Source organism: Drosophila miranda, chromosome 2 (assembly GCF_003369915.1).
Source record: "Drosophila miranda strain MSH22 chromosome 2, D.miranda_PacBio2.1, whole genome shotgun sequence".
NCBI lineage: Eukaryota > Metazoa > Arthropoda > Insecta > Diptera > Drosophilidae > Drosophila > Drosophila miranda.
This window is the reverse complement of record NC_046675.1, coordinates 29284907-29301582: the sequence shown is the minus strand read 5'-3', so window position 1 is coordinate 29301582 and position 16676 is coordinate 29284907. Positions and strand designations below refer to the sequence as shown.

The window sequence follows — 16676 nt, the reverse complement described above, 5'->3', positions numbered from 1 at the left end:
GCAGACTACATTCAAAACATGTTGACTGCTGGCGGAAAAATAATTGACAACAAAATGGTGTCTGTACTCGAATCTGCAACTGTGTATCTGTATATCTGTATATCTGTCTGACTGACACATGTTCCACAATCTGTCGTCACTTTATTAACACGCAAAGAAATGCTGCAACATGGGGGGAAAAAACTCTCCAAATTCGGATTGATAGATAAATGGATGAATTGATGGTTGGATGGTTGGATGGTTGGTTGGTTGGTTGGTTGGTTGGCAAACCCTTTGCCTTGTTCAGATTTCTTGCACTAATTGGTCGTGGCTAAGACGCCTGATTCACACCGATTAGCTCTGAGGCAGATTGAGGATTATTTGAAATTCAATTTTGGGTTTCTTTTTGGGCCCCATGTTTCTGCATGTTAAGTTGTTTTCATAATCCTTTTTTTCGCACACAGCCTCCAGACAAGGCCAAGTGAGGTACAAGCAAAACAACGAGAGTGGATCTGCTTCATACCAAGGCCAGGACACGTTGTAGCGCTTCTGCTAAACACGAGAAAACACTTGCCGGGCGGAGGGAGGAGGGAGGAGTGCGAAGGCAGAGTGGCTGCCAGAATGTAGAGCTGATATGATTACGACGTAGTCTGACGACGACGATGGCAGGCAGAAGTTTCCTGCAAGGCCATCACGAAAAAACAAGAGAGAACAGTATCTCCTTGAAGGAGCCGAAAACAAAGATACCCTGGCGGTACCCTGGATTGTATAGATTGTGTAATTCAATTGAAATTGTGGAAGGAATATAAAGGGATTGATTTCAGATCATAACGATGGCGTTACCCCTCCAAATGGATTGCCTCTAGATTTGGCTATTTAAAGATCGAAATATTTTATTTTATTGCCTTGAGAACTTCGGTCTAAACACCTATAATAGCCCCCTGAAAGGGTATACTAAAAAAGTCCCCGTTAAACTGTGTGCGCTTGCAAAACTGAAGGTAAGTCTTGAACGAAATATGCCATGACAACATGCACATGACATACTAACTAGTGCTGCTTTGCATCACCTTCACGTCCACCTCCGCCCACTTCCTTAGATTTAGCCGGAATCTCATTCCGTAGAACCTTAGAGCCCCCGCACCCGTACCCGCACCCGCACCAGAGCCCGAGCACGAGCCCGACTGCGTGACAACGTTCCCGTCATCACATCACATGCAGACATTGTCTTACAGTTATGACTGGCGCTGCTATTTGGAATTCGACACGTAGCGATGGGGTCCTGGAGGCACGTAGGGCGGGTGTGATCCGACGGTGCAGGACGAGTTACGAGGTACGATGGCTTATCGGGGTCGCAGGAGCATGGAGCATGTGCTGGTGTCGATTTTGACACGTTCCCAGTGGGTGTTCGTGTGTGTGTGGGTGTGTGTGTGTGCGTGGGAGCTGGTAATTGTGGTGTAAAACTGTAGAATAACAGCACTTAGCTGGTTGCTAATACGAGCACGTGTTTTCCTTTGTTGCGCAACAGACAGAGCGAGCCCGAGAATGAGGCAGAGTATCCTTCGAGAGTGATTCGATAAAAACGAACTGACAAACCGTCTCGAACACAATTCAATTTCTGATTATAAGGCTTGGGTAATTGGAAATTTCTGCTATTAATCGACTTTGCGGTGAAATGGTTTATAAATGGAAATTAGAGAGAGGCGTTCGCTCAGGGCTCCAGCTCATTGGAGCTGTCTCTGTCTCTGTCTCTATCTCTGCAGAAGCAGCTGCTCAAATTATAATCAGCTTATGTCAATGCAGTTTCCATTAATTTCCCAACTCATGTGCATATTTTTATTTAATTAATATCGAAAGTAAATTGAAACGCCCAAAGAATGTTGACAATTGCCCACGCAAAATGGAAAGTAAAGAAGAAAGCGGCGGTGGAAAGCAATTGAAAGGCACAGTCCTTGGTCGTTGGGTAGGGATTCAACACACACAGCCATATGGCGTGGGATCCCAAGGAAAATTCACAGGAACAGGCACAGACACAGCTACAGACATACGGGGAAAGTCACAAAGAGCGTGTGGCAGCAGGGCGCAGGGCGTGGCAAGACAAGGCGAAAATGTGGCACGCGGCGTTCACCGCACAATTCCATTACGTAAAGCAAACATCAGATGGCGTTGGTTGCGTTGCATGATTGGGTTTGCTACCGCTCCTGCACCTCTTCCTCCATCGATGTTCCTGCTTCCATTGATGGGACGACTGGCACTCCTTGTGCCAGTGGCTGCCCCCTTTTAGCACTTCTTTCCACCATTTGAGGCGGGGCGCGAGTAAAAGCCACATATTGAATATTGATGCGCATCGATTTCGACTTGAAAACGGCAAAAGTTCACCCAACGCCACACACACGAGCGCAGTCTCTTTGTTTATAATAAAAACATTTGCAATTTCTTGCTGCGTGCCACCGGAGAGGCAACACTGTGCAACACGACACAAGTTGTGGGTGGAGTGTGCACAAGAACTTAAAATAAATATTTGCAAATTAAAGAAAATATTACAAAAGTAAACTCAAATAGTATCTGTGTGTGTTTGGTTTGCGGTTGCTTCAATTAAACTTTCATAACTCGATTCCGATCGAATATTGTTGACACTCGGAGAGTGTAGAGTGCACTCAGCCCCACAGCCCCCTCCACCCTGTGCGGCGGTCTGGTGACGCCTGGGAAACAATTTGTGGAACGCTCGTCGAGCATTTAAAACAATTGGTGCCAAACAATTACTATGGGGCGGAGGGGGGGAGCTCCTTTCCGACGGAGCCCGCGTTCAAAGGCGTAAGGCTGCTGACTTTTCTCGCCAAATTAGCGACAAATGTGTGGCGGCAGGCTGGGGACTGACTGGCTGCAGACCGGCGTGGGGCAGACAACGACCCAAATTGCAAATTGCAACAAACTTGAATGAAAGTGGAGCAGCGTTGGCGATGGCGATGGCGACGGCGATGGCGACGGCACATTGTCTGTGCGAAAACTTGGTAATAAGCAAATTAAACGTTAAGGAACGACGGAACAGCGGAAAGGCCCTGGAAAGTATTCTACAATAAAAAGCCAGTCGACTGCCAATTCGAGTGACTTGCCGCATTAACACCCGCCCCAGCACACGCCGTTCTACAGGCCGTTCCACATGCCACATGGCACATGCAACCGAACGGCAATATCATGGGCGTTAATTGCTACTCAAAGAGTGGGTGGGGGTCGTGGGAGAGTATGGTTCCTGGGCAAAGCTCAATGGCAACGCCTGACTGCTTCTCGTGCAGGTCACGTTCTACAAAGTTTCCTGCGCTTTTCCACACTTTTATTTACTTTTAGAGGATCTTTTCTCGCTCCTTTTTCCTTCAACCCCCACCGCCTCCCCCTCCCCATGCCCATGCCCATGCCCATGCCTAGTAATTGTAGTTTTCCTTTCGGTTTTCTTGGGTGCCCAGCAAAACGGGGAAAAATATTTATGATGGAAATGTTTGCGGGCAGAAAGCCAGAGAAAGAGAAGGAGCGCAAAAATAGTAGTATGAAAACAACAAAAGTCATAAAATATATATAAATAAAATGCGCTTTGCCATAAATCTCATACGTGTGAGGAGGGTCTGCGAGAATCGTGTTCGTGCCGAGGACGAGGACCAGGACCAGGACCAGAGCGGGAGGGATCTGCCCTGTGGAGCAGAACAAAATTTATAAATTTAATAAAAGAACAGAAACTATGAAAAATGTAAATGCAAATGGGATGCTTGTTTACATGTCCAACTCCCAGGCAATGTGTTACTGCAGCAACAAACCGATGGGAAATGGTGAAAAATATGCAACAAAATTGTTTGCCATTTAAATCTAATGGAGAGCATTTTCTGCTCGAATTTTGCTTAGAAAATGGTCTTAAAATTGAAAATTATTAACATACAAGATTTGTTTTGGCTTCACACTTTCACACACTTTCACTTTCGACTGTTTGATCAGAAATGGAACTAAAAGCAAGACAGAATTTTATGCATAATTTGCATGCAGGACAGACTCCACCTTGAATCAATTTTGTGCATATTATTTTATGGCTTTGAGATCGTTAACATTTAATGGCTCATTGAACTCTCGGCCGCAAAAACAAACAAATAAACAGTGCAGCAAAATAACACTGTAAAAATATACAGAAAAAGGACACAAAACACAGAAATATATTTAATTAAATATTTATTTTATTACTCGAACCATTGTCCAATATTCCGAGGTGCGATTGCTGTTCATTTGCGAATTTATATTCATTGAGGTTTCGATGCGAATAATTTGCATTTAACGCCGGCCCGTACACCGCTCAACGGGGCTCTACCGCAAAATTACATTTAAATCTCGCCGGCAGGCAGGAAAATTATCAACCAAACAAATCCGTTTATGCCGCTGATGTCCCTCGTGACATTTGTTGGTCTTCCACTGGTTTTTGTGTCGTGTCTAGTCTCCAAAAATACAATTAATTAAGCATTTTTCGGTTTTTGTGCGGAATATTGCAACATGTATTTATGAAAATTATTTATTGCACGAAATCAAATCAAATTTTGTTGTAATTGGACACCAGGAATTTTTTGGTGCGGTCCACAACTCATTAAAAGTAATCCCAGCTGTAATTAATAAACATTTCTCAGCGGGGCAGCCGAGACCCAGCCAAATAGTCAAAGAGTTAACTGAAACTCTTGACCGCCAACATATTCCCCTTTCTCCGCATTTTTGTTGTTGAAAAGTTATCCTTTTTATTTGTGAAATGTTACATGGCTACAATAATTGTTTGGATTATAAATTATTTACACTTTGCTGTGTGTCCATTCCATTGTTTTTTCCCATTTGGCACCTATTAAATTATTAAAATTTTCATTAAAAAGTCAAACAAACGTCAGGGGTCTAAAAATAGCAAGGCATAATTTACATATTTGTTTGCTCATCTGTTTGGTTGTGTGGAATGTTTATCCAGTTTATTGTTTATTGTTAAAGACCATTGAAGACCCAGTCAACCCGTTCGTTTCATGCTCATTGCGGTGCGGAAAATGTACACATAAACGTATAATACTAATTATTAAGTACATTAATTAGTGCTGATGCACTTAAGCTGCTTAATTAACAATGAACAAAAAAATAAAACGTGTATCGGTTGCCCATATCGTAGCATATGCCTGTCGTTGTTAATTTGCTTTAATTATATAAAAGTTTTAATATTTACAAAAATTATCCAATTTAAATTATGGTTTAAAGTTGTTTTATTTGTTTGTTTTTTCGTTTTTTGGTGTTTGCCTATTGGGTTTTCCTGTCATAAGTTTCCATTTTGCTTGTGCCTTGCCCTATTTTGACCAACAAAAGTCCCCAAACAGTAAATCAAATCAGAGACCAGAACGTTATGTATTAATGCATGAATTGTTGCCAGTCTCAGTCTCAGTCTCCTGAAAGTTTCCTACTCCATGGAGGCGAGGCGAGGCGTTCTGTACTGTACTGTACTTGTCTCTTACATTCGGGTTATGGCAGTTCCAGCCCTCTGCATATTTGACTTTAATATACTCTTGAGTTACTCTAATTTGTGGTTGTCAGCAAATTTACGAAAATGTTCAGAGCAGCAGACGGTGCTGGGGAGCTGCTTTTGGGAATTTCCTCGTACTCCAAGAGTTTAATTTTCTCGATTTTTGTTTGGCTTTCCTCTGGCTCCGGCTCCGGCTGTGGCTTTTGATTTGTTGGGTCCAAACTATTTGGCTTGTGCGGTATGTAGTATAGTTTCGGTTTTTGCTAGTTTATGAATTATTCAGTCCAGTGGAATCTAGCAAATTGATTCGAAAGCTACATATTTAATGGTGTACAAGTGTTTTTGCCCTGCGGTGAAGTGATTAAGGTTTCGGAATTAGCCATGTCCTCGTGGATTGTCCTGCAATCGAACAGATTTGTTGTCTTTTGCTCTAGCTTTGCTTTTTCCCAGAATTTTCATTTACATCAAAGTGGGGGAATTCCATTGCATGGCATATCAAGCTAACAAACTTCCATTTAGCACTTGATAACTTGCCACAAAAGTTATCTCTGGGTTTATTCAATTTAAGGACTATTTCATACACTTTTCAGCAGACTGCACGGAATGCCTACTTCCACAAAAGAAAATACCCCAAACGATGCGAGTACATGGCAGGGAAAAGAAGAGAAGTGAAAGAAGAGCGGAGAGCGAAGAAGAACTTGAGGAAAGAGTGAAACGCCCCAAAGGCATTTTCCAATTGAGCAAAATTACAAACAGCCGGGCCCGACTTGAGTGGGAAAACACTCTGTGATGGACTGACAGGCAGCCAGCGGGAGGCAGGGGTGGGCGCCATGGGGCGCTGGGCTATGGAAATCTCATATAAGATTTCGCCTTTGAAGTGCAAAAATATGTGGGTACGACACTCTTGCAGTGGGTATCCCATTCATATCGAGGCCATTATATCAATTTATGTCCTCAACATTCCGATCAAATAACTCTGATTGGAGTACTTTTCGGCTCTTGTGCTGCTCAATTAGTTGGCACCGCCCGTCCCCTCTCATGACATAACAAAATTCGTGACCAAACAAATAGTCGGGCAAAAAGGACCACGAGAGAGCCAAAATGAAAGCGTAAAAACAATCCAATGGGGCAAACAATTTAATTACGACTTTTGTGGCGCCCCCGGTTTCGCTCTCTCTCGCTCTATCTCTGGGGAAACATTTCTTGGAGGGCAGTAGAATTTTCAATTTTAGTTCGCGACAAACTTTGCCATTCGATGTTTTGTGCTGTGCCACAACCTGCGTAAAGGGAGAATAAAAATGTTATGGAATCAACAGCAACAAAAACAAACAGCAAAAAACTTCAAGATACAACAATTTGCATAAAGGACCCCAAAGCGAAACGACACAATAACTCAATCTCTGGGCAAAAACCAAGCCAAAAAAAAAACTGTAATGTGCCACAAAGGGAATAAGGCATAAAAGCCGGGGGTCCCCAAAACTTTCGTCTATGGCAACGAACGCCAGAGGCAGTAAATCCTGCAGGATATGGCCTTAAGCTTAGAAGAAACAAAACTCCCAACTATTCTGCGGTCGGCGACAACTTTGATGGCGATGGGTAAGGGGTTGGGGAGAGTTAGAAACAGGAACAGCCAAGTGGAGAAAGAGTTAACAACTATGCGGGAAATGCCAAATATTTGAAATATGTGCAGCTACAGAAATGTTGACATTTCAACTGATTTTGATGCGACTCCAGGACTACAGGACACACAGAGCTCCCAAGCTCCGAAGCGTGCTACAATAGTGGCTGCCGTTGAAATTTTGTGGCAAATTAAGTTGGCAGGCACCACGAAATTGCCCTGGCTCTGCTCCTGAGAGAGCATTGGCGGACTAAAGACAGCCACACATAAAAGGAAGGCAGAGAATGAAAGTCTAGACCCGAAAGCAGAAGCTATAGATACACTTTCGAGATACATTCGTTATTGACTATGCACTTCTGTTCAATCATAGCCTTCCAGTGCTCAAAATCGGAGCTGCCTCTGGGAGGGTATTTCCTTCGTAAGTAGCTTTTGTTTGGTAAATTGCCGGCAACAATAGTTGACACAACTTTTGTGTGTGGCATGGTGTGGAGTGGAAAGTGGCAAAATGCAGGCATTGTTATTGGCAATTTCTGCTTCTGTCGGTTGTCAGGGGAAACAAATGCAAAAATCAGCCATATGCAAATTGCCTTCATCGATGAGTGTCTTCTGTGTGTGTGTGTGTTATCTTATGGCAAGAAACCTAATTTGATTTCATAGAACGAACATTTAACTTATAATACTTGCTGGGTGGCTCCATTCTGTACAACTTTATGGATTCCTTTCTTTGGTTTACATCAGAATAATGACTGTGATTCTTATGACTAAATTATGGCTACATTATAGGTATATATTTATGCATATTACTTTCTTCTTAGTTCCATAAACCAATCTATTTTCCATCTATCAAAGATATATTTCCCATTTAGTTGCTACTTCCAAGACATCACTCAAAAGTTCCTTTGATTTGATGAGACTTTCTCTGCTTATTTCGATATGCTGCTGCCGCTGCTGCAACCTTTTGCTGCAAAATACTCGCAATTCTTGGAACTAATTTACGATGGTAGAAAACTTTCCTTTCAGGCACACAAACTGCAGTCGAAGCTGCTAACCGCCGATGCCGCCGCAGCCAAGTCAAAGATAAACTTTATACCAAAATGTATTATTAAATTTACGCAAGCTCTATAAAATTCCGACAGCCTGGCCTGTGTGCGTGGACCCCAAGGGAGATGGGGATGGGGCAGCCATTTGGCAGGCAGCTGTCGGAGCTGCTGCTCCTGCTCGTCCGCCGCAATGCGACCACAGCGGGACCTCCATCCTTTCTAACTCTGTCTCTCACTCTTTCCCTCTCTCTCTGGCGTTAAATTGAGGAACTTCTTGGCTGCTGGCTGGTCCCTGCTCCTCCTGGGTGTTGGGGTTTTTCTATATATTGGTCGTAATACTTTTGCCAGGCTGGTGCTGGTGCTGGTGCTGGTGCTGGTGCTGCTGCAGTTCGGTGCGAACCGTGTTCGTGGAGGATGAGGATGAGGATGTGGACGATTCTGTGGATGATGCCGCCGAAGCCGACGAACCTGATGATATTGTGGAGTCCGTGCGCTGTTGTTGTCCCTGGCTTGCCAGGGGACTTGCGGTGTTTGCTATTCGCAAATCCTTGCCGGAAGCCTGACGCTGCAGCAATTGAGGTATGCGGGTCGGTGAGACGGTGGTGGCCATTGATGATGCTCCTCCAGGCACTGCTGCTGTCTCTTCTCCGTCAGCAGCTCCTTGATGATGATGATGTGGCGTCGGCGTCGGCTGCTGTTGGGTGAGGCGTGGTATGAGCGATGTCCTGGAGGGAGATTTCATCGGCTGTGCATACAAATCGCCATTGGGCGCCGACCAGCTCGTCCCATCGTTCCCTGGACACGCCCCGGGACTCGCCTCAATCGAGTAAATGCATTCGGTACGCTGCCCGCCCTGCGGCGGTGTGGTCTCATGAGCCGGCGGCACCGACTCAAAGGATTGGAAGGATCCGCTTAGTGCTGTCATCGCTCCCGCTGCCGGCGCTCCCGCCTCGGGCGCCCGTTTCTGTCGCTTTAACGAGGTCGCCGGCGACTTGGGCACAATGGGACCGAAGATTAGTGTATTCTGGGTAATCTGCGGCTCCCCGGGCTCCTCCTCCCCGGCCAGGTCCTGGGCCAGCTGCAGTGGTGATGTGGTAATGTTGCTGCTGTCCCGTCGCCGCCGCCCCAGAGTGCTGCTGATGGTGCGAGGCGGCGGCAGGGGGGCACTGAAGTTCTGCGGCGGCAAGGAGTTCCGCTTGTAGCTTCCACGGCGGCTGTCCCTCAGGTCCTGGGCAGTGGGCAGCACCTTGGGGTAGTTACGCTGCCGGAGCAGTTCCAGCTGTTGGGCTGCCGTGAGGGGCACCACTTCCCGGACACAGTTCTCATCGCGACTCGTCACATTAATGTCCACGTCGTCGGCATGAACGAAGCTTGTCACCTGCTCATCGGCGGCCAGGATCATGTCCACCGGATCCGAGTGGGTGTGCCGATGCAGTGGCATGTGCTGCAGCTGCTGCTGCAGGATGTCCTCGCTGGGTTCGGTGAGGGCCGAGTGCTGGCGCTGGAGCAGCATTTCGTAGTGCTGCGGCTCGTGCATATGCTGGGGGATCAGAAGAGCCGCGTCCGCCACTTCGATGTCCTGGCAAATGATCATCCTGCCATCAGGCAGGACTGAGGTCGGTGTCGTTGCAGTGGGCGTGGCAAAGCTCCCGGACTTGGGCACCTCCTGTCCCGACATCCACTCGCACACCTTCGTGTGGGTGTCCACCGTCGAGCAGCTGAGCTGTCGCTGGATCGCATACCCATTGATGGGCGACCGCTGGCCCGTTTTGATGGCCTCGTAAGTGTTGGACTTGCGGGCCATGTCCATGACGTAGCTATCGTCGCCATCCCGCGACTTGCTGCAGCGCTTCAGCTCGTCGTCGTTGGCGCCGTCATAGCTGAGGATATTCCCGTTCAGTTTTGGGCCCGGAAACGGCAACATTTTGGCTCTCTTGCGACGCTGCCGCAACAGGAACGTGCCATAGATGATCACATTCAGGGCAATAATCAGGGCTATCAATGCAATCAGCAGCTGCAGCGTTGTCTCCGACTTGGCCACCGTCTCCGGCTGGTCCTCCTCCATGGGATTCGTGGCAGAGGTCATCTCCAAGTCCTCCTCCCGCTGCGGCTGCTGTGGCTGCTGCTTGTGCATCACATGGCCAAAGGTGGGCGGGGCATTGTACATGTTCTCGGCTGCCGTTTCCGTCGAGTCCGGACTGTTGGCCAGACTGGGCTCCTGGAGGAGGAGCTTCAGTGTACGCACGGGGTCCTCGGCGCCGTTATCCCGCGGCCCGTACTTGCTCATGTGACCCGTAATCACCTCACTGCCGGGATGCAGCTGCTCCTGCAAGGCCGCAATTTGATTGAGTTCATCGGGCAGCTCTTTGTTCCAGAAATTCATGTAGATTTGTCGGTACTTGTAGCCCACGGTTGGTGGGATTCCTGCATGGCAAATGGACATAAAATACAGCTAAGGGATTGCTCTTGGAATAAGGACTCACCAATATTGAGATAGGCCTGTGCTCGCTTATTAAACTCCGGCCAGTCGAGGTCATAGCGGTCCCATTCGAGGGCGTGCGAATTCAAGAAGATGCCCTTCCAGGGCGCCTTTGGATTGCTGGAAAAATTCGGATGTTTGTCAATTTCCAATTATAGCCAGAGAGCGAGAGAGGCTCCCACTAATGAGGCTCCCCCCACGCTCCTATTATCCGAAACAATTCCGTTTTATGGGCATAATCCGAACAATCATTTTCGCCATTTAAACGACATGGTTATGGGGGCCGGGCCTCTGAGATGTGATTGCCTCTGGTTTTGGCGGGAAAATGTCCTGGCTAACGATCCTGGCTGTGATTTCCAGTTCTGGGTTTTATTTCCTTTATTCCTCTGATCCCCCCTAGAGCCACTTCCACTAATAATATTTGCATGCACCTACTATCCCCCCCCGGCCCCGCCCCTCAGAGCCGATGTTTTCACTGCGGGAATAATAATAAAAGCGGCAGTAAAAATTCTATTCATTTCACTGTCCAAGCGTTGCAGATTGCAAAACGTGCCACACGGCGCCACAACGAAAAGCCAAAGCCATTCCAAAAACTCATGAATATCCCACATTGCATCCGTGTCCGCATCTGCATCCGCATCCGAATCCGTAGACCCGCAGTCCGCATTTGCATGCAGGACTGTGACTCTTCTCGTGTTGATGTTCCTCCCCCCTCTCCCACATCCCGCAGACTTCGCCCAACTTTCTCCTCGAAATGCACTTTTAACTCAAAGTCCAGTACTCACCCGGTCTTTACGAAGTTCGTCCAATATGCCATTACCGCCTCGGAAAGCAGCTTTTCCTGCATCGTATAGTTATGGCTGGGAAAAGGACCTGCGGGAGCCAAAGGCGCACCAAAGATAAACGCCAATTCCTCGCCCATAATGCTATGCGGTAGCTGTAAGTGAAAAATACTCGTTTATATGTATTACAGAATCATCAGTAAATCAAGCTGCTGCGAGAATACTCTCCTCCTCATCCTACTCCTCCGCCTCCTTGCCCAGCTCTAAGCTGTTGAAAGTTGGTGTTAAAGTAGCGGCAATTAGTAATCCATCGATGAAAGGGAAACCCATTTATTATAGTTACGGAGTGATTAAGGGAAGCAAGGCAGCATTTAAAGAAGATTGAAGGAGTGAAAGAGTGAAAGGCCAGGCAGGAAGGAGTATGGCTCGAACTGCAAGCCAAAACAGGGAAATTCTATCGCGGATTGGGGTAGATCTTGCCCTTAAGGCTTCTCCTTCTACAAACCTCTTGCCAAAACCCATGGACTCTTGAAAGTAAACCAAAAATCGGTGCAAATGGCTTCCTTCTCGCTACCCTTCCGATCAGTGCGAAATGTTCTTTTCTCTTTTCGGTTTTTTTGTGGCACCCAGGCATCAATCTTCTTAGACGGAATGCATAAATATTTAGCCAAGCGAACACAGACAAGGCCAAAGGCAGAAGAGACTGGCTCTGGCTCTGGCTGTCTGTGTGTAAGTAGGTAATAAAGCCCAGCTTTTTATTGTTGCGCCATGAAAAATGTAACAAAGTCACAAAGCATTTCGCTCGCCGTCTGTCTGAGCAGTGTCCTCTCGGACTGCCCGTCCTGCCTGTCCTTTTATGGCATTTATGAATGATGAATTTTCGCTTTTGATTTTGATTTTCATTTTCATTTCTGTGTGGCAATTGTGTGAGCAAAACGACGCCATTCAATATTGGCTTTACACGACACAAGGCTTACGCTGCGGATTTTTATTGAGCGAAAAGCGAGCATTCCGACGTTTGATGGAATATGCGGTTCAATAACCTTTCAGCTTTCCAGATAGCATCAAAGTGAAGCTTTTTTAAGTTTTTCCCATTGATTTTTCCCCCCAGCATTTTGCCTATGCTTATTTTTGCGGTGGAAAACGGCGCGAGAAAAGCCTGCCATATTTTCATATCAATCAATTTGAGTGCCGGCCAAAAGACTATGTTAATATTTAGTTTTAGCAAACAAATCAATGGATTTTCCATAAATAATTTTCCTACCCTGAACAAAATTGTATTTCCGCTTTAATTTAATGGTAATTTTCAATTGAATTTGTAAATGAATAATTACGGAATATTCATAAATTTCCCACAGATATTATATTATTTAAATATTTATTCTTTCCAATGACCCAAAACGCGTTGGCGCACATCCTGTCCGAAATTACCCAATCTCCAAAATTTCTGGGGGGCGGGGGGTGGGCGATTTTTATATTAAAGTTGCAGGAAATTCATGGGAAAAAAGATACCGGGAACGGAGGCGGAAATTCAATTTTGAAATTAATGCGTAACTTTTGTAATTTATGTTGCGCCTGCCCCAAGGCATTGGGGCACGGGGCGGAAGCAACAATTTGACTCGGCGCCATTTGTCGTAATAAACCTAATGGAGTTAACGGCACTCGCAGCGTGTAAAATTTCCAAAAATATTGGCTCCCAGAGAGGGAGGTAGGGGCCTGGAATGTGCCGAGGTGTGGCACCCCCACATAATTTACTCTCATCTCTGTGTAATTCTATGGAATTAGCAATAAGATACAGGCCCAGGCACCCCACCCCCATCCCAGGTGGTCTTTAATTGGGTAGAAATACCCTTCTGCTAAAGGCTGAGCCACTTAAAGGGATATTTTGTGTGCCAAAAACTCAAGACTATCCACCAACCTATTTTTTTTTTGTTGCTGTGTAAAACTTTAGTTTCGGTTTATATTTATTTTATTTTCATAAATTTCTTTTCCTTCCTCAAACAGCCATTTCGCATTCTTATCAAAAAGCACGAGTGGGGGCGGCACAAGGAAATGCCACACCCACACACACACAAAAAAAAACCAGAAGAACTTTCCCAAAAAAAAAAGTAAAGAAAAACCCACCAGACGGGACATACTTCAAGTTTTTTCCTCCTTTTTTTTTTGCCTTTTTTGTTGTTTGTTTGTGGGTCTGTGGTGGAATTCTTGGGATGCTGACCGCGTTTAGAATGCGATGATAATGACGTTTGTCTACGGGGTTTTTCGGTGAAATTGTTGAATTTAATATGGAAAACTTATTAAGCTGTCCTCAAAAAAGCCGAACGATGGCCTTCCATCTTCAATGCCTAAATGATGAAATAAATTGGAACTTGTTTTGTGGAAAAGTTTTCGGCTCGTTGGGTTTATGCCTTTTGCGAGGGGTTTGGGGATATTAAAAAAAAAATAGGAAAAATGGCAACATCGAAAGGAAATCTTAATCTCCAGAGGAGCAGAGACCTCTCTCTCTCTCTCTCTCTCTGTGTGTCGTTTGTTTATTTTTCTACATTTTCTCTGTGTGTGTTTTTGTCTCTGGGATTAAATTCAATTAAGTTATCCTTCCCGCAAATCGCCTTACAGCTGAAAATCCCCCCTTTTTTTTAAGGGGATTAATATCTTTTCTTGGAATACTTTTCGCTATTTTTAACAATTGCCAGGAGCCCACAATAACAGCTCCTCGGAGAGAGGGGCAGACACTTCAAGCCCCCAAGTAAATAAGTAGTCTCCTTGGAGCATTTTTCGGGGCTGGAACGTTTTGTATCCGTATATCTGTATCTGTATCTGTGTCTGGGTTTGAGGTCTGAGCATCTCAACTGCAAGACATGCAAGACATGTGCCAAAAAGTTTCACAATATGCCCGCGGCTCAGGACTCAACAAGATATATGGTCGGGCTGCAGTCGTTGGGGCGGAGGGGCGTGGTCCATTCTGGGGAAGCCAGTGAGTGGCCTGCCACTTGAAGCATTCCGCTCGAGCCACAGAAGCGCAGTTTATGCACAAATTCATTCGCATTCAGACGAAAGAAGTTGCACAAAAAAAAATGTTTTCGGATATACTCTTGGAGTGGTAGAAAAACAGTAAGACTTTTGGGGATACCCTTGGGAGACACTGCAGATAGAAGAGATTTCTAGGTAATACACCCTTGAGACGGTCCGCTTCGGTCCCCAGAATCCAACAACAAAACACATTGCTTGTGCATGACGGGAAATCGTGCAGTTTTGGACACGTTTTCCTCTCCTGCTCGCTCTGTTCAACCTTCTCTGCCTGTTGCCAAAGCCTACGTAGAATGATAGCTACCCTCTCTGTTCAGGGTATATCAAATGCTTTTCAGCATTGTAGTACAAAGTCGATTGAAGAGCGTGTGTGTACTCGCCTGAGTCTTAACTTGTCTGACTGTTTGTTTTGCCGGCTTCTTGGTGGACCGCCTGCCGCCTGCCACTCGTTTGCGTTGGCGACAGGACAGGCCGATAATTTGTAGGCACGCCGGCACTCCGCTTATCCCTGACATCCTTCCTTTCATGCTGCGCCCATGAGCGAGCTGGCGGCGGCAGCATGAAATATTTAAGTGAATTTTATTTCTCGTAATTTATCTGCAACTAATGCGAGCCAAGCCGGGGAAGCTGCTCGTATATCAGCCAGCAGCCTGTGGCATAAACATGTTCCTGCCTCTTATTTGGCTACTTTCGTTTCAATGGCAGCCCAGCAATTTATCAGAAGACTTATGCGGCCCACTGTGGCACATATACATGTATCCTTGCGATACTTTAATTGCGGGGCTATTAAAAAGTTGTTGCACCCCGCTTATGCGCAAGCTGTTGTCGCATTTAAAAGGACATTCGCCCGGATGCGACTGCAGGACCCTGAGCTGTTCATCTATTTGCAGTTTCAGTTGCAGTTTTGTTTTATGGCCTCCCCCCCCACCACCCACCGCACTGCTGCCGCAAAACTATGGCCATAAAAATTCGCTTAGCCAAAAAGTTGCCAGCAAAATATATATAATACAAAATAATAACTTTTTTCTCTGCTATACAATATAGTGGAGTGTCGCCTTTGTTTTTGAGGATTCTACTAGGAGTTGTTGTTTCAAATTCATTATGTCAGTGTCTGAGGCATAGACGAAGCTTGGAGGACCCTTCGAGCCCTCAAAGGAGGAAACATAAACCTTCCCTAACAATTGCTGTACTCTGCTGTGCTGTGCTCCCTAATTTGCTTATCAATTTAATCATCTTAACGACAAATCAATATGCCCATTTATCTATAGGGTAGAGGACACACAGGACAACGAGGGGACAGTGAGAGGACAGTGGCTTCATGGCAACACAAAGCTATCTTGGCCAGGCAATCAGTAACAAATCCATAAGCATGACAGAGCCATAAAACTCTGGCAAAAGCCAAGCCAAGCGAACAACGAGACTCGGACACAAATAACCCTGCCTCCCCCTCCACCCCCGCCCACTCTCTGTTGGGTGAAGAGAGTGACCCGTCGTCGGACACAAATGAACCCTAAGTCAAGAGGGATTCCATGCCGTCTGGTTAGACAAAAGAGGCAAAAGGACAACTTCGATGTAGATGTTGTTTTTTTCTGGCACCCTAACAACGGAGGGGGTATATGGTTTTCTATGGAGAAAAGAATGGGAAAGGATCTCCTTTTTAGGGCAAAACAATGCCTCCAATCTTAAGGCTATCTTTCTGCCACAGAAAGACAGGGTATCCCTGTTAAAACCCCCCAAGATCCTCTTCAATGCAGCAAAAAAAAAAAAAAAATATTTTCTAGGGTATCTAAAACCACTCGTCCTTTTTTTTGCCTAGGATTTTTGTTACCCCTGCGAGGGTTCATTGTCTTTATTACGATCATTCGCGGCCTTTCGCTGCCTGAAAACTTGTGAATTGTTTTTGGCCAAAAAAAAAAAAAAACAAGAAGAACAAAACATAACAAGCCAATGAGGGCCCCGAGTTCCGCCTAAAACTTTTCCAGCATTATTGTCCATTATTGAGAGCGACAGAGAGAGTGAGGAGTACATCATGAAAACTCATTAGATACCCCAACCACATGCTGGGTTTATTTTACACAGCGAAAGGGAAAACGATTCACTGGAGAGACACGGGGTAAGGAGTGCTGGCGGGGTCCGCGTGACCGCCGACGAGTGTTTAAATTAAAAGTTCTATGGAGTGCGTAATTGGAATCGGCCATTTGGTCGAGCCTTTTGGAATATATGTACAGTAGTGGTAGTC

At 45.8% G+C, this 16676-nt stretch overlaps 1 protein-coding gene across 2 annotated transcripts in view; it reads right to left on the bottom strand.

Moving 5' to 3' along the window:
- Positions 1 to 4710: 4710 nt before the first annotated feature.
- Positions 4711 to 16676, bottom strand: part of LOC108157261 — a 42700-nt gene continuing 30734 nt past the window's right edge. For both annotated transcript variants that reach the window (XM_017289239.2, XM_017289240.2), the window contains exons 10-12: positions 11414 to 11565; positions 10633 to 10748; positions 4711 to 10573 (exon numbers count right to left, since the gene is read on the bottom strand). In XM_017289239.2, the coding sequence (XP_017144728.1) occupies positions 8469 to 10573; positions 10633 to 10748; positions 11414 to 11565 (2373 nt within the window). In that variant the 3' untranslated portion in view covers positions 4711 to 8468. The remainder of the gene's footprint in view (positions 10574 to 10632; positions 10749 to 11413; positions 11566 to 16676) is intronic.